At 46.4% G+C, this 26,978-nt stretch overlaps 1 protein-coding gene across 8 annotated transcripts in view; it reads left to right on the forward strand.

The window, feature by feature from the left end:
• The window catches only part of CADPS (calcium dependent secretion activator), a 196,737-nt gene that overhangs the window by 112,969 nt on the left and 56,790 nt on the right, over positions 1-26,978 (forward strand). For 2 of the 8 annotated variants that reach the window (XM_068693991.1, XM_068693997.1), the window contains exons 12-18: positions 2,333-2,469; positions 7,730-7,917; positions 18,176-18,277; positions 19,207-19,270; positions 19,911-20,034; positions 22,433-22,501; positions 23,359-23,376. In XM_068693991.1, coding sequence (XP_068550092.1) covers positions 2,333-2,469; positions 7,730-7,917; positions 18,176-18,277; positions 19,207-19,270; positions 19,911-20,034; positions 22,433-22,501; positions 23,359-23,376 — 702 coding nt within the window. Of the gene's footprint in view, positions 1-2,332; positions 2,470-7,729; positions 7,918-18,175; positions 18,278-19,206; positions 19,271-19,910; positions 20,035-22,432; positions 22,506-23,358; positions 23,377-26,978 lie in introns of all 8 variants that reach the window. The other 6 variants (XM_068693993.1, XM_068693998.1, XM_068693999.1 and 3 more) reach the window with 4 other exon arrangements.

Consider the following 26,978-nt stretch of genomic DNA (forward strand, 5'->3'; position numbering starts at 1 on the left):
CACACACCCAGAGGTGTGCTCCATGTCCGCCTTCTTCTGAGAGCACAAAGCGGGGAAAGTTGATTAGTTTGGAGAAAAAAAAAATCATTTCCAACATGCTTCCTCACACATCTGCTCAGAGAAGTTCACCAGCTAAAGGGCTAGGGGACTCTTCACGTTTCCAGCTGATTTACTCAAATCGCAGAGCCTTGCTTGCAGAGCAAGAGGATTGACAGTGTATCAGGGCTCCTAATTGAAAAGTAATAAAATCTCTGAGTGAAGCTGGCAAATTAAGGCCTCCAGCCAATTTGTCAGCTTGCAGTCAACTCAGAGGAACCCGGGAGAGCAACAATCCATTATCAGGCTATTTTTAATATCTGCTAAAGCATTTTGTGGGCGCTAGGGATGGACTCAGGAGCAGCAGAGACGAACTCTTTGGGAGCTCCATCAGATCGATCCTGGCCCAAAGGGACAGAGATAACGGGCAGAAAGCTGTCGAAACGGGCAGGATGCGGCCTGCTGCTGTGAGACCCGGGGCTGGGTGGGCTTCATGCCTTCCACCCAAGGGTGCCAGAGACTGTCTGTGCCGTAGAGGTGATGCTGTGGCCAGGGAGCTTGTCCCCGTCCCCAGAGCCAGCCCTGCTGCTGCCATCTCGCTCGGCACTGCCGGCTGCTTTCCTGTCCCTGCGCTGAATGCACGGAGCCGCCGGCGGAGGCAGAGGGGGGGATTTGGGACCAGAGGGAGAGAGGCAGAGGGGAGGCAGGCAGGAGCCATTACATGAAGCGACAGAGAGGAAAGGACCCTCAAAAAGTGTAGAACCCGTTTTAAAAAAAAATAAAATACACAGCGTTTATTCAGCAGGGTTTTAATGAGGAAAATTGCCAGCCACTGCTGAATTAAGTATTGCTAGCAGCTAATTGAAATGTTACATGTTTTAATTTGTCTGATTTCCTTCCAGTGGGTGATGTTATTTATATAGTTTGTATATAGCTAACGACAGACTATACAGAAAATGCAAAGATTGCTTTCAATGATCAGCAATATGTGAGAGCACAGACATGAACGAGGTATTAGGAAGCCATGCCATCCTTCACAGATTAATATAAATAGTTAAATAAAACATACATAAAAGAATGCTATCTCATTATCATTTAAAGCTCCTTTTATTCTTTTCTTTTTAATTAAGGATTTCTGTTTCTTCTGGTAAAGAGCGATTTTGTTTTAAAACAAATACAGTTACCTTTTAGTACTACTGCAGAAAACTGCATTTTTGTGTCCTTTCAGCCACATTGTTTCAAGGCCACCCAGTTCCCCTAGGAGGCTATAAACAGGGGAAGGATTTAAATCCCATTCTATTTGTCGAGGATTTGGCAAGAACCCATATAGTAGGAAGCTGAGCACGGACAAAACCGAGTGAAAGGTGTCTTTTAATTCCCCGGTCGCTGGTGGAACAAAGCCTGCTCCCAGCGGGGTCCCGGCTGGCCGCACCCAGGCTGCATCGGCGGCTTCATTTCAACCGGTGAATTTGGTGTATTTTTAGTTAACCATGTTGAGATTAATTAATTAGCCCCTAGGAGTTAGTGCCTGTAAACGTCACCCAAAGCAGAGATGTGTGAATACGGTGAGGCTGTTAATTCACAAAAAAAATGGCAGCTCGTAATCCAAGCAGAGGAAATCGTGTCCCTGTCAGGATGACTGGCAGCTCCAGCGTGCTATCAGGTTACCTCCTCAGTGATAACGAACTACACATCAATTTAACTTATTAGCAATGCTTAAAAGAGCGTCTTTTTATTTCTTGGAGGTAGCATTTAAAGTTGCCGTTAGAAAAAATTGCCCTGGGAGGCAAACATTGGCATTTGGAAAAAGAACAATGTAAATGTTTTGATACCTAGAAAACCTAGTAAATTTAGAGAAAAAAATGCTACAGCTATAACTTCACTAGAATGGCAGAATCTATTATAATTAACCACAACTAACTAAATAGGAACTAATTTACTTCTGTGAGCCAAAACTCTGTTAACTGATAGCGCATTGTAAGATACAGAGTAAGTTATTTGGTTTGTGTTCTGGTTTTAAGTACAGAATAAATGCACTATAACGAGCCGTTGACACGATGTTAATTCTAAAATCTTTTGCCTAAATGCAATAAGATCGTCCATAACTGATGCAAGTTGACAATGGGAGGTGAAGATCGTATATGTAGCCTGCAAAGAGAAATGTTAATGGCAATGTAGGGAAGAAGAGATATTTAGCTTTCATGCTTCATACTGTATATTTTTCTGTTGTATTTGTCAACTGAAATATGTTATATCTCTCTAAATGGTGTCTTTCTCTATATGTATAAATGAACAGATGCAGATAGAGCTCAAAAGCATGGCATGGATGAATTTATCTCTTCCAATCCCTGTAACTTTGACCACGCTTCACTCTTTGAGATGGTTCAGCGCCTCACTTTGGACCACAGACTTAATGATTCCTATTCTTGTCTGGCAAGTATATTCTTTGGTCTCTAGTGATATAAACACCAAGCAGCAAAGTCAAAGCTAGTGCGAGTGGGGGCTAATCCCCCTGTTGCTGGAAGATTGACTTCTGTTTACACCAGGTTTGAATTTGGGCCAGAGGTATTTTCTTTTTGAGAGTCTACCTCCAGTGATCTGACTGCTGTTCTTCTCCAGTAGCACTGTCTTTATCGTTTCTGTTTGCAATGTTTAAAATGTTTCCTCCTGCAAAGACAAACTCCTGTGTGGGGACGTGCAGTAGAGAGCAGAAGCAGTGTTTTGCAGCTTCCCATGCTGCCTTCCAGAGTCTTATGGATGAAATTGCAGGGGAAGGATGAAGGTCTGGTACCACCTCCCATGTCAGTGGAGTCACTACAGGAATAGCCATGGCCCAGCTTTGTGTCTGTGTATGGGCAGGGATCCCGAGCAGGTAACAGGTGGGACTAGTTGGATAACTGCAGGGATCCAGTGGTCAGTCCTTGCTCACGCAGTCGCATGCCCATCCTGATTATTCCATGAGCACAGGTCGCAGCTCTCAGGCCACTGCCATACAATGTGCTCTGTATGTTGGTGGCACCGAGGTGCTCCAGGAAAGCTTGTAGTTTTTGGCTGGGGTGCAGTGCTTGTGGGCTGCAAGGCAGTGTGAGGATTTAAATGACAAATAACCTTCACCACTACAAGTTGAACGATGAATTTCCAGTGGTTTTGGTGAGAAGAATGAAGAAACTCCTAGTCTTTGAGAAAATAACAGGATGAAACCTTTATAGAGGGGTTGGATGAGGCCTGAAAGGCATGGGACAGATCCCGACCTGCTGCCCTCCTCATGCTGCACAGAAATCTCCACACTGGGGTGTCATCACTGGCTTCTTCAGCAGAAGGACCACCCCATGCCAGTAGTCTCCACCTTTTGCCAGCTGTGCAGTTCCTGGAGCTGGCCCTGTTGAGTGGCTTTCCATTAAAAGCAGCAAAATGAGAACGCAGCTGAGCCAGTAAGCCTGTCAGGCTCCAACCTTGTCCTCCAAGTGCCCCTCCATCAGGGTGCTCCTCCCATCTGCTCAGCTCCTTGCACCGCACACAAGGGTTGATCTCAGAAAGATCCTGTAAATGCCAGCAGCAGCAGTGAGTTACCACCTTCCTAGTGAGAGGCAGGGCAAGGAGGAGCGGTTGTGGATGTCCCCTGAGGTAAGGATGGGCTGGGGGAAGGCTGCAGTGTGCACCTGACCTGCAGATCCCCAGGTGCTACAAGTAGGCTCGGTGGGAGCGTCGGCTGACCTGCCACGAGTTTCTCACCGGTTCCATCGAGGTCTTTGCTCCAGCAGGCAATGGGTTTGGCATGCGGCTTCTGCTCCCCACGCATGGCTGGCACTAGGAAGACCATCCCCATCCATGCATGCCTGACAGGTTGGCTTGCAGCTGGTGTGTCTCTGTGCAGCCTCGGGCCTGGTGGGAAAGCTGAGGCCTTTGAATTAAAGTCATGGCTGAAGGAGAGTCACGAGGCCGCCACTGGAAATTATTAATAATGTTTCTCTTCAAGACACCCACCAGCCATACTTCTGCTTGTGATCAAGATGTTTAGACCCTTGCTAGAAACTACTGGAGTGATGGAGCTCCCCTCAGCACCAAGATTTGTGCCTCAGAGCAGAGCATCACCAATTAACCGTCTTCTTTCAAATCACCCATTACTGAGTGTTGTGAAGAAGAGAATAATGGGCTGTGCTCACCGCCTCTTGGATCTCACCTGCTTCTTTAATCTATTTTAGTATGGTTTTGTCCTAATTTTGAAGCTAAGTCAGACTGACCACAAAATTTGAGTGCAACTGCAAGTTGAGTGCAACCCCTCTGCTCTTGAGGTGTTTGTGGGAAGCTGGTGATACCCTTGTGCTGGCTTGCCTGTAGGAGCTGGGAGCCTGTGGTAAGCCTGCCTTGTCCCCTCTGTGTGCTGCTGGGCAATTGTTATTCTTCCTACAGGATGTTCACGTGCGAGGTCCTGAAGAGTTTTGTCTTGTCACACGTCTTGTTTTCTGCTGCGGACATGGAAGTGCCAGGGAAGACTTAGCCAGACACGGTGGCTTACCCTGACACAGAGAATAGCTCAGCTTTGCCTCCTTTCCGTGGAACCAGGTTAAACAATGTTATTGTGAGCCCACTCGCTGGCTGAGCCAGGCATCCCTATGAAAACAAACAGGCTGTCTGACTAATCTCAGCTAGTGCAGAAGTGATGTTTGCTGGCAGAGAGCACCGTGCTGGGAAAGGGGAAGAGCGTCGTCGGCATTGCTTTCCGAGGCTCTTGCCCATCATCCTCAAGCTGAATGCACAATTGCTTTCACAGCTCTTCCTGGACTTTCTGATAGGGAAAGAGTGTGCAGCTCTTCCAGCTTAATACCAACCCCACACATGCATGGATTTCTGCTTGGACACTCGTGTTATTTCTGAGACTGCCCTTCAACTCTTCCTAAGACATCCCAACCTACTGCCAGCATTTGGCTTGTGCAACGAGATGCCTACTGGAGCAGTATTTCCCACGATGTGTCAGTATTTGTGGGATTCATATCACACCACACCGTGTTTACCAAGAGGTGGTCTTCTGAAGGGCCCGGTCTAGCAGAGATGATGCGTGAAGGGGTTACATGAAAAGGCCCAGAAAAATTATACTGTCTGTTTCTTCCCCTGGTAAATGAGAAAATACAGCTATTGAGAAGTGAATTTTTTTTCTCAGAAATCCTGGTTTTCACAGAAAATGCATGTTGCATTGGAAAAATCTCCAGTGATTGACCAAGTCTTGCCTTACCTAGCTGAAAAGCTCCCACTGCACTCCCCACTGGGGCCAGGAGCACATGGCACCATCTCAATGCAGATCAGCTTCTCAAACAGTCAGCTGAGCTCCCTGCACTCTACAGCCTTCTTCCAATGTCCCCTCTACATTTCTCCATGCCACTGAAGACCATCTGGGAGCCCAAACTGAGCTACACCTAGCTGTGTTGGGTTGAAACACCCCGTGCGTCACTATCAGTTGCGTTTGCCAGACTGGCTGGTTGTCAGTTGGTTGTGCCAGGCAAATCTTAATCAAGAGCCAGGATCTGCCTAAAGATGTGGGGGATTTGTCTGAATACAGCCTTTTATTCAAACCTTAAATTCTTTTCTGGGGCCATGGGGAGCAGTTTTTATGGCTCCTTTGTAGCTCTGTTCAGGATTTTTATTTCATACCTCTGCCATGCAAAAGGAAACCTTCTGGTCTTCCTGGGCTCCAAATCTACCTGTAGTTTCCTTGGGTGTGCTCTCATGAGGTGTCAAGGTATGAGGTTTATTAGTGAACCTCTGACCTTCTGCTCGGGCTTCCCTTTGCTGAGCCATGGGAGTGATCTTAAGTGTTTGCCCCAGTCCCTTCTGTCCAACCAAGGAGCAGCACTTCTCAGAGCCTGGTGCAGGGGAGCGATGAGATGCACTCCTGCTCACCAGGTGTAGCCTCCTGCTTCCTTCACCCCAAACTCCAGGCTTGATGCCTGACTCCAGGGGAGTTAGTGCCAGCCTTCCCACTGATGTCAGTGGTGCCAAGATTTCACCCTGTAGGAAGGACAAAGTCCTTTGTATATATATTATGTGAATAGAAGAATTTAAACCTCATTTCTACCCCAGTAACCAAATGCACACATCTTTTTATTTCAGAGCAGTTGCAGCATTTCTATATTTTTATCATACCAAATCACCAAAGACTTGTGTGAAAAGACACAAGGTGAAGAGGAGGTCCAAGGATGTAGCAAACAGGCAACATAAAGAAGTCCAGAATCAAGCACAATACAACTAACCAAAAAGCAAACAAAAATATCACTAAAAGCAGTGAAAGCAAATATACCCCTCCCAAAAAATAGCCTTCCAGAGTGCTGTCCCATCTGCATTGTTCTGTGTCTTCATTTTGAAATGTGCACTTCCAGTGATCCCAGAACTGTAGCTACTCCCTATATCTATCATTTTCCCCTCATTATTTTAATTCTTTTCTCAATCTGTTTTGGAGTTGGCCCAATAAGGATGAGCAAATCCTTCTCTATGTCTTTGAGCTCTTAATTGATATTTCTTCAACTCTTTTCAAAGCAGCTATTTTGGCATCTAGAAAAGATTTGGTGTCATCTGAGTGGTAGAAAATATATTTTAATCTTTCACAGCAGTGTTGTTTCTAAGATGTAGCATTTGGGGTAACAGATGGGGTGGCAAAGAAGTTGCCTATAGGGGCAGTGCTCTGCCTCAACTACTCTCCCGCCCGCTGCAGGAACTTTTCAATTAAACGATGAAAGATTTTGCAGCTTGATGCATTCCAGAGCTGCGTCTTAGCAATTGTTTAGCACCCAAATTTCCATGTAAATATTGACGGTTTTGCAGCATTTTGAAAATCTACGATCTACAAGAATATTCTCGTTCTCACTAGCGCCTTCGCTGAAGGCAGAGGCGCGCTCGGCCCCGGCTGTCCTGGGACGCTCGCCGGAGCGCCGTGCCGTCCCCTCACAGGGCACCATGTCCTCCTCGGGAGCATGGATGTTGCACCGTGTGTCACCAGGCCTTTAGGACTCACAGACAGCAGTCGTTGGAGGTTTCAGGATGTGTAAAGAAACCGTGCCCGTGAGCCGAGCTCATGTTTGCTGCGACACCAAGGAGCACTGACCTGCCGGCTGGTGGGCGATCTCAGAGCGCAGCGCCGAGGGTACACAACAAGGACGATGTGAAATGTCCCCGTGTGATGCCGTGGAGCTGCCTTCCTCCGTCTTCAGGATGTGCCTACGTGCCAGATGCAAGAGAAGCCGTTGTTCAGTGTAATCTTCCCTGTTCTCCCCCAGATCACTCTTCTCCGTCCTGGCCAAATGTGCAGTCCCTTCCCCAGAATGAGATCACTGTTTCATGTTGCTTAAATAATCAAATCTTTGTCATCTCTTTAAAGGTGTGAATCTTTTTTTTTCTTTTTTCCTTTTTTTTTTTTTTTTGCTAGACACTGACATGAACTGGCCTCACTTTTCAGCATTTTAAATGACATTTTGTGTTAATGGTAGCATAATGTATTTCTGTTAACAGTTGCACTGAGTATATGCTGTGATTAGGTGATGATATGCAGACTGTATTGTTTAAGAGTGACCTCTCTCCTTTTTCCTTAATGTAGCCTTAGGTTTGTATTTCTTTATTAGAACAGTTGACCACTACACCTCCACAGCTGATAGCGTTTGTATTTAATAACCTATATTTAAAATCAAGTCTCTTTATTTCTAAACAGGGCTGGTTTAGTCCTGGCCAGGTCTTTGTGCTAGATGAGTATTGTGCACGTAATGGAGTGAGAGGCTGTCACAGACATCTCTGCTACCTCAGAGATTTGCTAGAGCGCGCAGAAAATGGAGCTATGATTGACCCCACCTTACTTCACTACAGCTTTGCCTTTTGTGCATCACATGTTCATGGCAACAGGTAAGGAATTATTTTTGGCTAGCAGCTCCCTGCCAGCAAGGGATGACTTTGTCAGATATAGGTTTCCTTGGATAATGCACAACAGTCCCCAATTTGTTTTCACATTGGATGTTTGGCAGCAGCGCTTCTAGTGGCATAGTCGGTTTGTTTGTTTGTTTCGTGGCTTGTTTAATGTAAGCAAGAAAAATGCACGTAGGGGATCCAGAAATCGGGGTTTTTAACTTTCTTACCCAGGCACCTGCTAGATGCAGTTCTGGGCAAACTAGAGTTGACGTACATGTGACTGTCACGGGTTGAATATAATGGAAGTAAACAATATACTGCGCTGATTTAATTGCTGCGTGAGAGGAGCTGACAAGTTGCAGCAGTGAAATTTTCAGCAGTATCAAACTTCAGTGCACAGAAGTGCTCGAAGCCCTCGGGCACCTCTGTCTCTTCGGCAGGCGGCCTGACGTCAGCCTTGGAATTGCTTAGGCATAATTGGAAATTTTGTCTTGCTGCTGTTGCAAAGGAATTCCAGTTCCAGAAGCAGCCCATTCCTTTCTCTCAAATGTGGCAAATCTTTGGTGGTAGGGAGCGGAGCTATGCTTTTCCCTTTCCTATTGATTTCGTTGACAGCTGTGGTATGTATTGCAGCTTCTTTTTCTGGTTTGGTTTTGTTGTCTTTTCTGCTAAGTTGCACTGTACACTTGGGGATATTGCTCTCTATCCTGCAAATGCTGCTGAAGAAAGGAGTGTTATAAAATAATTATGTGTTTTCATAAGCCCTGTGGTAAATAGCACCCTGATTTATGACACGCATTGCCCAGGTTTCACGTTGCAAGGCTGCCGCTTGCTTTGCAGTTAGTTTCATACATCTTGTCATGGAAACCGAGTCCTTGCTTCCTTAGTTTCTTTTTTAGTTATGACTTTCTTTTGCTCGTTTGTTCCTTCTTTGCCAATTGTTCTTTGATTTCAGTTGTTTGCCTTTGGTTTATTTTCCTTTTGTCTTGTTTTGTGCTTTTTATTTCATGCTTTTTTCTGTTTCTTCCACGTTTGCTGCTGGCCTCCCCCCGCCTGTCCCAATCACTCCCCAAAGCCACCACATGGCAGAGTTGCTTGGCGGGTCACAGCCAAGCGCAGACGGCGAGGGGGGCAAAGTGTCTCATGCCTCTGCCGCTGAAGTGGAGACAAAAAAGGATTCCAAAAAGGAGTCCAAAAAAAGGAAAGATTCCAAATCCCAGCCGAATCCAGAGCCGAAAAGGTAAGCGAAGCGCGCAGTGCACAGCAGTGCGTTGTAGCTGGCGCCGGGCTCCTCGGTCACCGAGCACACTGGGCAGGCTGCAGGGCGGCAGCAGCCGGGGTCAGCCTCTGCTGGGACACCTTTGGGTGCCCTTGTCCCCCAGGCATCAGGGACCACTGTGTTCCCAGCGTGTTCAGGGGACTGTGTGCAGACCTGGCCGCCCATAAGGCTCCCATCCATAGTCAGGAGGGAGGCTGCTTTGGGGACGCGACCTGATTCGAAGCCCACTTTCTGGGAATGTGTAATGGAGAGGAGGGTGGCTGCTGGTCACAGCTACCCCCTGTGCCTATTGACAGGGTCCAGCACAACCACAGCCTCCTCTTCATCGGGTCAGTGGCAGGAGGTATCTGGTGGTGCCATGGGGATGCCTTCCCACTGGGGCTGGAGAGCTGAGAGCTTGGCGAATCCGTCCTGCTTCCAGCCTCATGGGATGCGCAGAGCCCAGTGCTGTGCCTGTGCTGGTCCCTGGAGCTGTGGGTGGTGGCTGTGCCTCACTGGGACACAGCCAGGTGCTTCCAAATGGACAGCTGGGCTGTTAAATTTGGTTAAAATAGTCCAAAAAAAGAAAGATGTGCTTCACCCTGACTTAGCTGTCTTTAGCCGATGGCTGACTCCAGGCCAGAAAGCTGAAGGGATGTGCTCCCTCTCGGTCGGGACCTGAGCATTGTGGGGCTGCAGCATCGCGCTTCTCCCCGGGACCGCGGGCGCACATGGCAAGAGTTTGGTGTGGAGGCAGCGGGGTGCTGCGTTTCCTGGCCTCTGCCACCAGGAAGCCATAAAGAACCGCAGGGGGTCTGCAGGAGAAAATATGACTCCGTGTCTTCCATTTCTACTAATAGAAATCGGAATGGCAAAGTGGAAGAGTCGTGATTTCTTTTCGGAAAGCTGCTTAGGCCACTTGCATCATGCACTGGAGAGCTGGCTGGCAGAGCACACAGGGAAGCCAGTATTTATCTGTGCGGTGCTCACGGGCAGTTGTGGGGTGTGCGTAAAGCTGGGCTCACTTTCACTGCGTCCCTTCCTCCCACCTCCTACATCCACGCATTGCTCATCACCTTAGGGCTAGCTGGGGGCCATCCTCTGCCCTGCAGACCTGTAGCTCACTGCAGAGCAGAAAAGTTCCCGTGTGTTCTGTAGAGGCAGGAATGTGCCTGTGCTTGGGACAGCACCCAGCACCGCATCTGACAGCATCTCCCAGCAGATTCAAGTCAGGAGATGTCTTTCTGTTTAACAAAGGCTTCTTTTTTTTTCTGTCCAACCCAAGAAAGTGTTGATTTGATTGTCTCCATAAGAGGAAGTTATTCCACTTTTCAACAGTAAAAAAAAACACAACAAAACAACAAAAACCCACAAACGTCGGGTAGTTCAGCTTTCTCCAGAAGGAGGTTGGCTGTCAGTCAGAATATGCCACCCAGTAACGAAGGTCGAGCAGGGAGAGCACTCCATGTGGCTATCAATCTCCGGTATTAGCAGCAGACAGTGATGGAGCTGAGGTGGGCTGTCTGTTTGCATCGCGTTTGTGGAAGGTCAGGCGGCCAGACACCAGTCGCTCGCAGTCAGCGGGGAGGTGCGGGGAGGCTGCGCTCGGATGCCGGGGACAGCCCGGAGGTCGGGGCTGACAGGATGACAGGCGTCAGCGCGGGGACACTGCCTCGCCTGTCCGGCACCGCGGCACCCGGGACGGCAGCGGGGTGGCTGCTGGTGGAAATGCACCTCCAGCTTCGGGCTGACCCCGCTGCCGAGGCAGGTGATGCGGTCAAAGCAAGATTTTGGGGCTGGTGTGGAGCCCTGGTGCTTTAGATATAAGGATTTATTTGTTTCTTTCCCTCCCTTTGGGCTCCTGTAGCTTATTCAGAGCCCTGAAAGCCTGACATAATCTCTCCAAAAAAAAAGGGGGGCTGTAAATCACTGCCATTTGCATCACAGTCCCCTTATTTTTTCTGTTCATTTCATCCTTTTTGGAGTAAAAAACGTGGTTAAATGGAAATTGCTTCTCCTGAGCCTTACCTCCTGCAGGTACCTGCATGTGCTATGCACAGGGTGTCGGAAGGGCAGGGGCAAGCAGTGAGCAAGCCAAGACTGCTCTAAATACCTGAACAATTTGCTGGTCCCAGTTCCTTGCTATTTACCAAAGCTGAAGAACTGGAGGCTTTTCGCTATTGTGGCCACCGGCGATTTCGTAGAAGGGTTTTCTCAACTAGGTATCACTGGCTGCCTTTTTGAAAGTTCTGCTGTTATGCTGTTAGGATTTCTGATGTCTGTACCTACACGAAAGGCAAGAAACACGTAGCATTCAGACACCCAACAGCACCGGCTGTGTGTTTATTGATGTCTGTGTGCTTCTGGTACCATTGCGACAGTATTGAGGCTGTCGCTTGCCTTTATCAACAGTCCTCAAAAAAGCAGCGGAGGCAAAAACAGGCAGGGTTTTAAGAAGACATAGCTTTAGCTAAAATAATGAAAGGGTTTACATGACCCCCAGGTCTTCTGCCTTCTGTTTCCATGTTTGTCTCCTCTCTGGCTTTCAAGGGGGAGAGCAGTGCTCCTGCACCGTCTGACACGCATGGAGCTGGTGTGGTGGAGGAGCCTTGTTCCTCCCTGTCTGTGCACGAGAGGCATTACAGAGCAGAGAACCAAGCTCAGCTTTCCCAGGCCCAAGTCGGTGCTGGGCCCTCCAACCTCCGTTTCTGTCCCTTTGGAAGCAATGTCACCTGGGGGTGACCTTGGTTCCACATCTGGCTTGTTTGGATTTAGCCATTTTGCTTGCTCTTTAAATGTTCAAGTTGGCACCAAAAGAGACTCTTTCCATCTTAGCTAATTTCAATCTTTTAAAAATAATTCGAAAATATTGAATGTGCGGAATGTGCAGTATTAGCAGACATGGAGCTTATCAAAATCAGGATGCCAGCCTGGATCCCCAGAAGTCTGATAGCATTATTCTTTGTGAGTTGTTCGGTGACTTTTGCCCAAAGTGCGAACAACGGCGATCTCTCTGTTAAGTCTCTTGGTATGTCAGTGACCTGCCTTTTGCCCTCTGAGCTGTGTTATGCTTTGCAGCATAAAACTTGTTTTCAAGAAATAGCTCTCTCATTAGTGAGCATTAGCATGAGCTCCCCTTAGTTTTCATCAGCCGTAAGCCATCAGAAATAATATCATTGTCATAGACCTCGAGGAATTGAAAAGTCTGCATAACGTATTTATAACATTTCCTTTTATATTCTAATTGCCTCTCTGGCTATTCCACATAAAGGCAAGATTTCCATACAGCTAGTTAAAAAAAAAAAAAAACATTAAAAAAAAAGGAGGGGGGGGGGTATTTTTGGTCCTATAAAAGAAGTGATAAATCCATCAACACGTCCCTGCGCTCAGATGAGCAGCCCTGACTGCAGACCTCGCGGGGCGTAGCGCCGTAACCCCTCGTTAGGTGCCGGCTCCGTATCGCAGCCAGACCCGTGATGACACGGCATGCGTTGCGGCCGTCTGTCGGATACAATCCGGCATCGCCCGCGACCAGCAGACAACCGGCTCGGGCTGACGTGATTCGTTGCAATAGGTGTAGGATGGCAGTGCTCAGAAGCCATTCGGTTCAGCCGCGCGGCGTCAGGGCTGTGGATGGCACGTGAGGAGCGATGAGCCGTGACTCGGCGCTGGCGTGGAGGGGAGCAGGAGCGGGACGAAGGCAAGGATGGCTGGGCAAAGCGGCTCACACCTTGGGCAGCGTCGAGGGAAGCCCCGAGGAGAGCAGGCGGAGGGCTGAGCCTAACAAAGGGCTTTCAACCGGCGTTGGGCGCGCGGCGTGAATTCCCGGAAGAAAGGGACGTCAGGCACAACTGGTGTTCGCTGAATAAGCGTTTTCAAGGGGTCTAACCAGGTGGATTCGTTCAGATCAGCTTTGCACGGGGTGATGAAGGAGGGCAGGACAGGCAGGGTGCTCCCGCCCGCATCCCAGTGCAGCCAGTGCTGCAGCTGGACTGGTCCCCGTGCGGCCGGTGGGGCTGGCACGGGCGAGTCCTCCTGCGAGGCAGCCTCCGAAAGCCATTCCTGACACACGCCGTCCAAGGCACTAATCATCCATGTTTACTGTATAGCTCATATGTGCTGCACCTGGCAAGCGGCAAGGGAGCTGAAGGCAGCACGTGTTTTATATTTGAGTTGTTACTTAAAAAATCAAATTATTTGCATCAGTTTTTGACATTGTTTTTTTTTCGTTGGCTCTGAATGCCAGGGCTCACAGTGCATGCAAAGATCTGTTTGCTACGTGTAAGCAATATTTTCCCCAGTAGAAAAAGTGTAGACAAGTTAAACATAAAAGGTGTAAAAGATGATCTGTCTTTTCAGTTGTAAGCCGCCATGGTATTTCATGCAGGCTTATGTCAAAGAGATTAACCCACTGGAGCTATACTGTATATTTATAATTGCATACAAATGCATGCTATTGCTTCATAGATTAGTCTTTGTTAAAAATCATTTTGATATATTTGTTTTAGCAGCATAACTAGCCCTGGGGGCACTGGGTATAATTAGAAAAGGGCATGGGGGGAGGCGGGGCTTGTAGAATAAAGCAGTGGCCTTAGGATCACAGGTCCTAATTATAATTTATAATTAACCCTGGAATTTGCACAAACCATCCAAGCTAAACAAGGACTATCGTTTTCACTGTTTAAATTGCAACCCCTTTTCTAATTTCACCACCTGCTTTGTTGATGTTGTTGTTTTCGTGGCTTAAAACTTAAAAACAAGGAGGGATTAGGAAAGCAGCATTTAAAAGTTTTCATATGAAATATTTACGTTCTGAGTTGACTAGGTTTGAGCCAACATAATGAATCCGCAGCAGAAGGAGTGATCTGAAACTTGTTTACTTATAATTAAAATTTTCCTTATTTATTTTTCTTGCCTTTTTTGCCCTTCTGCTTTCCTCTCTGCCCACAACTTATGCCGTGCACCTCAAGTGTCCGTGAACAGGAGCTGTAGATAACCAGACAAAATGGTGTCTCCACTCAGATGGGGACGTTTGTGCTGTTTGTGGACCTGCGCTCATAGACCCAGACCCATTTGTGCCTCTGCACATACCATGTACGAGAGCAGAGCTATTTTTCACCATTTTGCTCTTACCTCATTGCCCATCACTGTTTAGCCCAGTGCTAGGAGGACGTGGCTGTGCTCTGTGTGTGAGCACGTTCGTTTCCCGTGGCTGCGTTCGAGCCAGCCTGCCGCAGAAATGCTGCCTGTTGGAGGAGTTGGTGAGGCTGCCCACCAGATCAGGTATCAAATAGAAAAGTTGAGCTGGAGATCTCTGTTGAAAAGAAAATCACCAGTAAGCATCAGGACGAGCTGGTGAGACCTAAACTTCTCTTGCAGATTTTTTTCAGCCCCATCAGCCATGTACTCGAATTGTCTAGAGCACAGAAGTGAATCTTAAATTATCGCAATGCTAAGCTATATACCCTTTGTGTTCTTGCGAAGGGAAAATAAATATGTTCCCTCAAAAAGATTGCATTTTCAAAGTATATTTGACTTGCATATTTAATTAGGTTTCAAAATTATCCAGCTAATAAATTAAGTGCAAGGCTTTTGGTGGTGTTTTTCCAGTTCTATGTATATCCTGCATTTGTCACTAATTAATGAGTCCTTAATGCTTCAGCTTCTGGGAAGATGAGCAACAAAGATTAACATAACTAGTAAATCCGAAGATGTGCAGCTGGGTTATAGTATTTGAAATTTGACAAAAACATGGGAAGTATTATTATTTGTGACATGGCTCAAGATGGGGGATTGTGAGGAAAGCAGAGATGACAGAACTGGTGCTAACCACTGTGACAACAACTTGAAAAGCAGCCGACATGACATCTTTCCTATCATGCTGCCGAAAATGTCAACTTTGTGAAGGACAGTGAGAAAATGGTTTGCCGAAAATTTGAAAGGTAGATTCAAGAGATGCTCATCATGTCAGATGCAATATAGTCCACAGCTGGGTGAGAAAGGGAGTCCTTGCAGTGGTGATGGCTCTCGGTTGGCAGGCCCTTCCAGACATCCGCGCTGCTCCAAAAATGGCTACAGCTGACCTGTAGATTGTCTCAACTTTGCAGGAGCATGATACGGGAGGGCAGCATGCCACTTACACCGCACGGCAGGCCCTGCGTGACAGAGAGGTGGCCAGGGCCACCGGGCTGGACATCTCACTGCCTCACAGCGAGCCGGCAGCCGTGGGCTGAGCACGGGGGGAGCAGGCCGCTCGCCTGCCTGGGCTGGGTTTGCATCTCTGTGAAGGTGGAGGGATGTGGTGACAGAGCTGTTTTGGCCGGGACTTCGTTCCCCAAACCCTTCCTTCTTCTTTGTGTGGGTCAGTGCTTTAAAACCAGTGCTTCCAGAGCCACACCGCTCAACCCCGACACAGCCCATGGTGGTATGTCAGCAGGCGTCAGGTGCCCCACACCACTCGTTACGTGCTAATAGCCAGTTCTGACAAAACTGAAGCCCTTAAATACAGTGAGAAGCTATGATTTGGGTGGACGGGCTGCGACCCAACCTGAGCTGTCAGATACGGGCTTGATCCTGCCTTCATCAGCATCAGCAGTGAGTTGCCCAGATCTTTGCATACAGAGCTGTTTGTGTTTTGTTGTGTTTTTTTTCACACACCACTGCACGCTGCTTTCAATTAAATCCCTTGAATATATATATTTTTAAAGCTGACGATGATTTTAAAAGCAGCCTGGATGCTTACTGTCCTCTCTGGGAGAAGACTCCATTCAGACCCACGTAGGTAACCGCAGCTCCCTCCAGCCTGTCAGTAAATCTCGCCGTCGGAGGTTGCTGACCCTGCAAAGGGTAACACAACTTTCAGACCATTTCCAGTCCACCAGCAAATCACTGCCAGGGCAGGCGGCTTTCACTGCCTCGTTTGTCAGCGCTGACACAATTAACCCAGTGACACCGCGAGTTGTTACGGGTACGGGGTGAGAACTGGGTGCCAAAAGTCAAATGAGGGTTTCAACCTTGCCCCTTGGTGCACAGCGTTTATCGCTGTCTGTCCCGAATTACCTGCTCCTCTGCTTGGCAGCAAACCCGGCGCTACGAGGTGCACAGCATAACAAAAGGCAGGGACGTATCTGTCTGAGTGTTAAATATCTTATGGAATTTTGGAAAAAAAATATATTAAGCATCTTCAGACATTAAATTTTGCTCAATATCTAATTTTTTTTATTATTATTATTTTTATTTTTTTCTTGTGGCTTGCTCATTTCTTCAAAATAACCGGTCCTAATTAGGTACTAATGAGACCAGATCCATACTTCCAAAAATGTTTATGAAATGTATTCCCTAGATAAGACATTTTATCTAAGTTTTAGCCTAAATCTTTTTCCTTTTTTTTTTTTTCTTAATGCACAACTGAATTTGGCAAACAGTCAAATAACAATTTCTGATGAAATGCTATTTAAATTTAAATACATCCCCTGATATTCAAGTATTTTTTATGTCCATATTGTAAGTTTTATTTAATGTATATTTAGATTTAAGAATATGCCGTGAATATCGTGTAAGGTTTGCTAGTTACTCTCCTGAAATGTTTTAATCATTTATTCACCTGTACTGGAATACCAGAGTTTGTATTTATGATATTGAGAGCTTACTAAATACAGGGTCAAGGAGAAGTGATTGTACAGATTTTATTGCTTTTCATTTTTATCGTTTTTTTTTTTTTTCCTCCTAAGTTTAGGGCCTTTGATTCTTTAAGAGGAAAATAAAGCCAACCAATTAACCCCTGACAGGAGGTTCATTAGAAGCTTTGTAATCCCTTGCCAAGTCTTTTGTATAACCAAACCAGTCTAGTGCTGAGGATTTATGCAGCTTAGGCTGAACACTGGAGGAGGCCTTTAAGTAAGAACATTTGTTCAATTTTAAGACGCCTTACATTACCTACGGAGAGCCTGTGCCAGCAGAGTTGCCCAGGAGTACACAAATCCGTAGACTTTGCTCGTCGGGAATGGGGAGCGGCGCTGCCGATTGTCTGGCTCGCCGGTCCCTTTGGCGGCTGGATTAGGCGCGCTCCTCTCCCTGCCTTCCTCTGCAGCGAGCTTTGCCATGGGGCTGCGGGGGGAAGGAGGGCACGGCTGCTTTCAGCTCACGGCTGGGGCTGCATCGGCGGAGGGACGGGGCGCGGGAGCACGGGGACACCCGTCACGGCCCCGGCAGCGCCCGCTGCACACTGTGCTCGGTGACGGACGAGGAGCACCCGAGGCAGCGGAGCCTGGGGTCTTACAATGCACTCCTGTGCACGCACCAAATGCCAGAGAGTAGTAACTCGTACTCCCTGAAATTCGGTGGTATCGCGTGTTGATTTTTATCCCTCGCACTGAAATGAATGAGAAGGCGTTTTCAGGTATCAAATACTCACCGCTCTCTAGGTGCATTTCAGCAGAGTGTATTGAAGATGGTTCGCTTCGGGAAATTATTGTAATAAGGTGATTCAGTGGTTCTGAAGGAGTGCAGGATTTTACAGTCTGTTCATATATAAGGCTGTTGTCGATATTCTTTACACTGTGAATTGTGTTAAATTAGCAGCTGAATTTTTCTGCAGAAATGAAGTCCACATTTTGCCAGCAGTGGGCCCAATCCTGCGGTGGAAGCTGGCATTGTGCTCCTTGTTATATACCTACATTTAAGAGGGGATTCTGTTTTTTAAGGTTTTCCTGTCACAGAAAAAAAAAATATAAAAATAAAAGAAAGAGGAGGGTGGTGGGGGGGAGTCCACGTACAGATTATCATTCTGAGAGGGGGGCTGTTTCTTGCTTTCTTGCTTTCTGATACCTTTGCGGTCATGCTGCTGTGACCGCCGTGTCTCGGCTTGGCACATGCCCTGTCCTGGGTCTAATGGCTGGTGACATCTGCGTCCCAACCTGCAGCATGTGCTTTGCTGTGCAGATGATTTCCCAGGGTCGTGAGGTGGAGCCTGAGTCATTCACGGCATTTCTCCTTCAGGCCGGACGGGATAGGAACGGTAACCGTAGATGAGAAAGAGCGATTCGAAGAGATCAAGGAGCGGCTGCGTTTGCTTCTGGAGAATCAGATCACGCATTTTAGGTAAAGGCAGAGACCCCAGGCTGAAGGGGGGAGGACTGATTTCCTCCAAATTCCCTCCTATAACCAGCAAAGCCAAAAGGCAGGTTTTGAATGCATGCGGGAATCCTGCATGAGTGGCACAGATCTAAGCAGGGCAGTGTTTGTAGCTGAAAAAGGATTTGAAAGAAACAACCTTTAAAGGGTATTTCAGAACTCCTGCTTCCATACGCACGGTAATGCTGTGAATTTTTTTCTGAAATTTAACTCCCCCCACCCAAAAAAAAAAAAAGAAATCCCTTGTCTTATTATTTCTTTGCTCAGTTATTACCCATTTATTTTTAATGCTTCCTAGCATACAGATAGGCAGCATTTTCTGGGGGGGGGGGGGTGACATAACTACAGAAATGCTGGATGTTGCCCCCGTAAAAAGGATGTAAAAGGATGTTGCCCCCGTAAAAATGAGCTGCTCACAGCACACCAGCCTGGCCCTACATGAATCACGCACACGTGCACACAGGTGGGTGACATGGGTTTGTATGGAGGGTCTGTGGCTCTCAGACCTGCACCCTGCTGGGACAGTGGCTGCTTCAGCCCTGTGCATCACCAGGTCCCTGGCTGGAGGTAACTGGTGCTGTCCTCTCCAGGGGGCTTTGTTTCATTTTTGTGAGGAGATGATGGTTAATTCTCTCCCAGCAGACCTAAAAACTCCCCAGATGACACCCAGGTTTAGTAAGCTAAAACTGGCTGACCTTCCCAACTGCCCTTTACTCTGTTCTGCTGCCTTAGCATCCACACCATCAGAGCCTTTCTGAAAATTGCCCCATGGAAAGAATGCTAATACCAGGCAGAGGGAACAGAGAATTGCTTGGTCCCGTTCAGGAAAGGATCTTTATAGCACTGGAAAGTCATATTGACAAGCACCTGATGTTAACAGGATGTGTTTTTTCTAGGTACTGCTTTCCATTTGGCCGTCCAGAAGGTGCTCTAAAAGCTACTCTCTCACTGCTGGAAAGGGTAAGCATAAGAATAACAAAGAGTTGTTGAAATTACCTGCAGTCATGTGTCTTTCCATCCAGAAGAGTTTAAAGAACTACTGTTTCACGTGTAATCAGTGGTAGTTACTACTGGAATATTAAGTGGGGCTGTTGATTTCTCCTGCTTCAGCCTGGAGGCCAGGTGCAGCCTGGCACAAACAGCAGCACAGCCTATCTGTGTTAGAGTTATGGGTCAGCTACCTCACTGACAAGCATTGGCACTGCAGACCCTTCCTAAAGTGATACCTTGCTGCTAACCTGCAGCACAGCACGGCCCGGACACAAACCCAAGTCATCAGCAGAGCCTGGGAATGGCATAACTTTGCCCAGCCCTGGGGAAGTTGCAATAGGTCGTAGTGTCTTGCCCTAAGGAATGGGAAGCACAGATTTTGGGGCATGCCATATAGGTTGTGGATACAGACAGAGAGCACTAGGGAAGGGGTAGGTCCCACGTCTCAGGCTGGCCAAGGTGACCCTGTTGCAAATCCTGTCTATTGCACGCTTACCCCGAGAGCCATGCAGCGCTAGAGTAGGAATGGCTGTGTTTGTTGGGCTTGGAGAAAAAAAAAAACAGTTATGTGCGCCTGATGCCACAACAAATCAGATTTTCTTGTGTCAAGGTCCTGATGAAAGACATAGTTACTCCAGTCCCTCAAGAGGAGGTAAAAACAGTCATCCGTAAATGCTTGGAGCAAGCAGCTCTAGTCAATTATACTCGACTATCAGAGTATGCCAAAATTGAAGGTAAGGCTCTTTCTTTGTGAAATTACAATTTTGTTATATTTCTAGGTGGCAACTGTGGCTGGGAGCTATTTGAGAGAAATTCATTTACGATTTATTCACTTGTCAATAAAATTGATGTGATTATGAATCATTTTTGTAGTGTTGGCTTTTGAAGCAGTAAAGAGTGGAAGCTATGTAAAACGTTTCTTTTTCTAGATAAGAGAGAGGAAACAGTTAAAAGGAACTGTAGCTTTTCTTTTTTTTTTTCTCTCTCTTTTTTTTTCCTTTGATCGTTAGTGCATTTGGCCAGTGGTGTAGTATTCAGATTCATGTCGTGGTTTTAAAAAACAAATTGAAAAATACTTGGGATGTCATCTTTGCAGCTGAAGGTATAGCGCAGCTAATTGCTTGTGACAGTGGAGTTCAGGAAACAAATGAAAAATAAGAAGCTGAAAAACTGTTTAATCTATGCTTAATCGTTTGTAGCCAATTTAAAATGTCTTTTTCTGGGAGTGTTTCATTGTCTTTGCACTTTGCATAGCAGGCATCGATCAGTCGGTCCCATACTTGCATCAGATTTCTTTCTTGTCACTCTAAATCCGGCACAGCTGATATTATTGACCTTTTAAGTTATGGGAGAATAATAACCAGTGACCAGAGACACATGTAGCCATCAAAAAGACATTTTAAAGCTTGCTGGAGGATACGTGTTAGCTGAAGCTCTCTGATCCAGTAGCTCTTTACATGTTGATCAGTTTACGTTGCTACCTTGTGGGCTGCTGTCCCCAACTTGAAACTCCTACCCAACTGTATCCAAGTTTGCAATTGCTTAAACCCGTATGTTCCAGATGAATGGTATGTTCTGCTCCAGAGTTTGGGTTTCTGTCATGTGTGATGTGAAGCTTTCCTACAGCTGAGATTATCATTGTATGCCTCTAGGACAATATTGAGAGGAGAAAAAAAAAAACAGCTCCCTCTGATCTTTTCATAGTTCTTGTTTACATGAAAAATTGGGTTGTTATATGACAAATTGTCCAGGTTCTGTACATGACATGTCCTCTCTTTTTCCATTTTTTTCTGTCTAACGATGCAAATTGTGTACCAGTGGTAATGAATTCATTGTTATGCATCCAGTGAGAAACACTTAAGAATTGGGCACTAAAAGGATGTTTATCAACTCTTGACTTGGTAATGAGTGACAAAAATAGAGTAGGAACGAAGGTTTCATAAGCACTGTATTATCAGGCAATTTATCGAAGTACTCAACTTCACAGGATATTTTAATTGGTGTATTCTGTAAAATGCAATGTTTAAATATACTTGACAAGGCTGGAGAAGGACTGAGAATCAAAAGCAGCTTTTCTGTGATGGATGCTTCTACCCAGTGCTGGCTCCCTTAGGTTCTCTGTGTAAATATCACTAACTCGTTGGTAAGATTTGCTCTCTTCTTTCAGATAAATCTATGCAAAAACAAACTTTATGATCTGTAAGTAAAAATGCATTCATTTCCAAAGTAGAACAGTTAGTGTGTACTTTTCCTTTTGTGCCTCAATTCTTCTTGGTTGTGTTAATTATCTGCCCTCTTTTTGCACTGTGACTTGTAGGTCTGGGAATACTTTGAAGCAACAAACTTTTTTTCCAGCTACCTTTTCAGAGAAATAGTTCATTCCACACTACCTGCTCTCTTCTGCTTTTCTCCTCTTTTATCCGTGATTGGCCACAGCCACTTTTTTATCCTATCTCTGTAAAAGTGGTTGTAACACCAATTTCGAAGCATGCTGGGCTTGTTAGTTCAAACAACCCAACATCCGCCAGCTGCATGCATCAGGTTTTCTCTCATGAGCATAGTCCACTACACGTTCAAATAGCTCCTTAGAAGAGCAAAGGACAAATTTGCCTTGGCAAGGTGCATCTCTATGTGCCATGCATGGTTTTGAAATCCTGCTCTCAAACGCTGACACCTGAACAGCCACGTTTAAAAGTTTTCTCAGAGATGCAAAACAAAATCAGTGGCGGCAGTGCTTGCGGCTATGTTTATGAAGAAATACCTGCGAGAGCCTTAGATACTGAAGGCTGAAATCCTTAGTATCTCGGAGCCTTAAACTAATGAAAATCTATTTTCCTCTATTCATGACGTTTTGACCATATTCTTGCAAACAGTTCCGAACAAACCTCTAGAGTCATGGTCACAACCTCTCTTGTGACTCATGGGCATGCTGAATGGTTAATCCAGTAGACCTCCGATTTGAACCCTCCTTTCCCTCTCCCCCCTTTTTTTTTCCTTTTATCCTGTGTGTATCCCAAAATACTCTACGGCTATTTTCCTTTTAACCTAATATAAAGTTTTCCTCTGACCTATAACCTATAACCTCTTTACCTCTGACCTAAGCCTCTTGCATGCCCAAATCCTCTTTTATAGGGAAAAAGAGAGAAATGTATGAGCATCCTGTCTTCTGCTTGGCCTCTCAAGTGATGGATTTAACCATTCGTGAGTACCTACCACCCTCCTCTCCATGCTGTCCTCACTCTTTCTGTTCTCATTACCTCAAGAAAGTCCAGATCCAAACCAACTCACTCTCCTTGCTTCAAGTCTTTTAGCATTGGCTTGTCTGTTGCTTCTGTCTGTGAAACCCAGTGTGAGAAGTCCAGTCACTTTTTATCAGCCTAAACCAGGTTAGACAATTTAGCCATTTGTTTGTGATAAACTCAGACTGTCTGTAAGTTTTTTCAGTTACTCTTTATGTCTGTGACCTGAATGCATTTTTACTTTGCTTCCGTGTAACCCCAATTTGTAAAGTGCTTGTCACTGGTACACAATCAAAGGGCAGCAGCTACACCGGGGAGAAACGAGCTAGCGGTCAGATAAAGGACGCGGGGAAAAGCCGTCCCTTCTCCTGCGTACACGATCTGTAACCAATCCTGTGTATAAGACCCTGTGAGGCTGTCCTTCCTCTGTACATCAGATCTTACATGTCTCCTGTCCGTTCTCTCGAGCGGAAGCGCTGTACTTGCTCTCCTCCTGGATTTTTTGGTTTACTCCTCTGCGCCGAGCTCCGGAGGGGACACAGGAGCCCAGGTGCCGCTGGGGAGCCCCTGCACGTTCGCAGAGCTCGCGCTCTCCGATTTTCTATTTGTGCAGCACTTTCTTTCACCTCTTTGAAAGGAGCTTCTTTTGGTAACACCATGCTGCTGGGCGGGGGGGCGAGACGGGGCAACTTTTCTTCTTTTCAAATGTCATATATCACGCATAACTGGGGGGCTGTGCGGTCCACTTGCTCATTAATCCTGCCTATCTGTTCTTGTTTCTCTCTTTTCTCTCCTTGTCGCTTTCTCTCTTTCATATAGAGAATCAAAAGGATGCAGGTGAACTATTGTATATGCATTATAAATTACTAGGACTGTTGAGTTATATTTATTTTGTTTAATTTTTTTTTTCATAGCTCCTTAAGATATGTACTCCTTCAGGCTGAAAATGGAGATGCATTGATACTTAAGGAGTTAATTTGTGCTGTCTACGTAACCTCTTTTGCCTCCTTCCTTAGAATAGAGTGTAGATTAGAAATACCTCATAGAAATCGAGTGTCTTCTTAAGAGACAGTTTTAATGGAGAACCTGGCCTTTGGAAAGAGAAAGTTTCTTGTTTTCCAAAAGAACTGCGGCTCATTTTTGGCGCAGAAATGTTGGTGATCTGGCCATTAATTTAACACACCCAACAAGCACATTAATGACGAAACTACTGTTCATTTTTGTTTTTCATATCTTCTGTTTTATGCCCTATTGGGAGGACTGGTTTTTTAATTTTTTTTTTATTTTCAATTTTTTCGTTAATGTGTGACAAACAATCCGGTCAGACAGAAGTCGTGTTTGTCTCTCGTTTATAACCTGTGGTGACATGTGATGAGGCAAAGGTTCAGCGCAGACCAAAATGCCCGAAGTGCCTGTCTCTTCAGAAGGGGTTTCGGAGGTCTGCAGCCCCCTGTTCTTGTTTCTGTTGTACACCAGAGTCCTGGTTTGAAAGTCCTTGAAACCTGAACTGTTCATCTCTTTTTGTGAGTAGATTGTTATGTTTTGTGGAAAAAAAAATAATAATAATAACAGGATTCAGTTGATTTCAGCTGTTTGCAAAGGGAAATTGCTTTTTTAAAGCAGAAAAGGGACTAGGTTTGTTCTGCCCAGGCTTCCCCAGGCTCCCGCAGCTCAAATTTGGCCCAGGATCCAGAGCATGGCACTAAAATCAATTTTGACTAGCAGTATTTAGGCAACAGAGACTAATTCTTCCCTACAGCTGCGAGAGGTACAGGTACACAATCTGCAGACATAACCACGGCACGTGCAGCTATTTCCGATGGTGCTGTTGTGCGTTAAGCACAACGCAAGCGCTGGGCATTGCTCTTGCTGGCAAAGGCTTGTCACGTGCTGCAAGTTGGGGAACTCAGAAGGACGTTTCTTTGGCCCAGCTCGTTTAAAAATAAAACTGCTTCTGGATGCTGGGAGCAAGCAAGAGGACACAGCGAGCTGTGACTGCCCTGCTTTGTGCCCACAACCCTACCAGTGTCTTAAATGAAAAATTTTCAGGCAAGTGCAGCAGGACTCAACTTGAAATCAGTTCCTCAGCTTAAGTGGAGTCAAAAGTGACTGGGTTTTGGCCTGACTTTTTATTTATTTTGCCAAAAGCAAGAATGAAAATAAGATATTGAAAACAACTTCTTAAACACCCAAATGTCACCCCTCGTTCTCCTTTCCCCTGAGAAGCTTGTAGTCTCCTAAAAATATGGACTTAAAATAGAACGCTAAACAGAACATTACAATAATTAAAGATTAATGGCTTGTTTTAATTATTAATCACACAAAACTACTAACACTCACATTAATAAGTGCAACCTTTTAATAAGGGTTTGAAGACATATTTATGTAAGCTGGGAGTCCATCCTTCCTTTAGAAAAGAATTTCTCTGTCCCTTATGCCCAGGAGTTGAGAAATGCACTGCACTGTGTTTGAGGGTGGTGGCATTAAGGGATCTCATTCCTATGAACACAAATGCCACTTCGCTCTGCTGGAGCTGAGTACAGGCAGCTTTAGAGCTGGTGCCAGCCCCAGTGATAGCTGTCAGTTTGGCCATTCATTGTGCTTAGTGTAAGAGTTTTGGTCTTTAGGTTTCAGATTATATCTCATGTAGTGACCTGGTTTTGGCCTCTGTAAAAAAAGAGGCTTCCTGTGGTCCCCCTGAGCTGCTGCATGAAGATGAGAAGTGAGGGAGATGTAGGGCTGGGGACAGCTGGTGCCTCGGTGCACGGGGCAAGGACCACCAGCAGGGCAGCTCTGCAGGCAGAAAGCAACTTGAGATAGACCCAGTGACATCCCATTGCTCTGTCCCTAGGGGAAATCAGTTTGTCTTGGGCCATTTGGGGACCAAAAATGCGATTTTTTCTCATCCCTGGCACCGAGCATCTTGAGCAAAGCGCTCGCCCCGACAGGCACGGAAAGCGTGCTGGGCTGGGGGAGCGGGTGCGGGAGAGGTCGGTGTCTGAGCGGAGCGATGCAGCAGGTTGCTGACAAGCAGTGGTATTTGTCAAGGCACTCGTGCTGCCCCTTGTCACAGTCCCTGCGCTCACTTTACGTCACTCGCCTTGCCTATTTCTGGATCTCAGCCTGGGAAGCTCCGTGCGCGTACCCGGCATCTTCACAGAGCGCACCGAAGCCGTAGGGGCTCAGCTGCTTGTTTATTAACCCAACCTGAGACAAGGAGAGGTCCCGTGGGATTTATTAGCCCAGCCACCACTAGGCAATCACCCCCAGCATCTGCCATAAAGTGCAGAGCTCATCAAGAAAATCAAATGACATTCCCCAAATAAATAGGGGTGCAAAATATACGAAACCGTCAGTCTTTGAGGCAGGAACGGAGACTGAAGTCATTAATAAATCATTTACTTTACTATGACTGTAACTCAGACGTAAATGCAACCTGTGTTTGTTTGCTTGCTGAACTGCTGCTTTATTTGCTTCGTTCCTTGAAGTGGCATTCAGCTGCGTTTGGCAGAGTCATTACGCAGCTTCCTAAATTTCCTGTTGTCCTTTAGAAGCCGGTGTTTGGAGCAGTGTTGAGGTTGTTACACGATGCTCTGCACTGTGCCTTTACCCTTCCACAGAGCTCTAACCAACTGCAAAGCCACTTGCTGCCTGAGGCGTGAGATGTAATTCAGATGTGCAAAAATTCTTCACGAGGCTAAATAATCACGAGGCTAAATAATAAAAAGTCAGGAGATCAGATTTCTTTGCAGAATGTTGAATTTTTGAGAGCTGGAGTCGAGTCTCCTGAGTTGAAAAAAAAAAAAAAATCCGTGAATTTGTCTTAGTTTGAAGATAATGCATCTTGGTTTGGGAGAAAAAAAAAGTGTTATCCTCACTGAAATCCCTTCCAGACGCACATAAATCTCAATCAGGAACAGCAGCTGGGCAGGACAGGGTGTGCTGCCCACAGCTCTCAGCATCACTCCCAGGGGAGCGCCTCTGCCCCAGTGCCCTGTCCCCGTTTGAATGTTGAAGTTACGGAGGTGCTGCATCTCTTGCTGCTTCCTCCTCATCCTTCACCTCTCATGGCTTTACCCAGGACAGAAATCACTTGCACAGGTCAGGCTGCTGCAGGAGCTCGGGTCAGCGAGGACTGAAATCTGCTTTCTGCCAGGGTTTGCATGGGCACCCCCCTCCTTAGCATGAGTGGTTGGCGATGCAGAGGCTGGGCTCACATTTAGGGGTGATTTAGGGTCACAGCGCAGAGCCGCGATGGGGTGCAGATCTCCTTGGCTCTGGCACTGCTAGGAGGAGCTCTCCCTCTCGGACTCCCCAACATCAGAGCCAGCAGGACTGGCATTCCTTTTGGGAGGCATTCCTCTCACTTGGCTGCCAAACACAAGTGGGAGGAGATGTGCCACAACCCCTGCCCGCTCCGGGACCGTGGCACAAACTGC

The sequence above is a fragment of the Anas acuta genome, chromosome 11 (genome assembly GCF_963932015.1).
Source record: "Anas acuta chromosome 11, bAnaAcu1.1, whole genome shotgun sequence".
Lineage (NCBI taxonomy): Eukaryota > Metazoa > Chordata > Aves > Anseriformes > Anatidae > Anas > Anas acuta.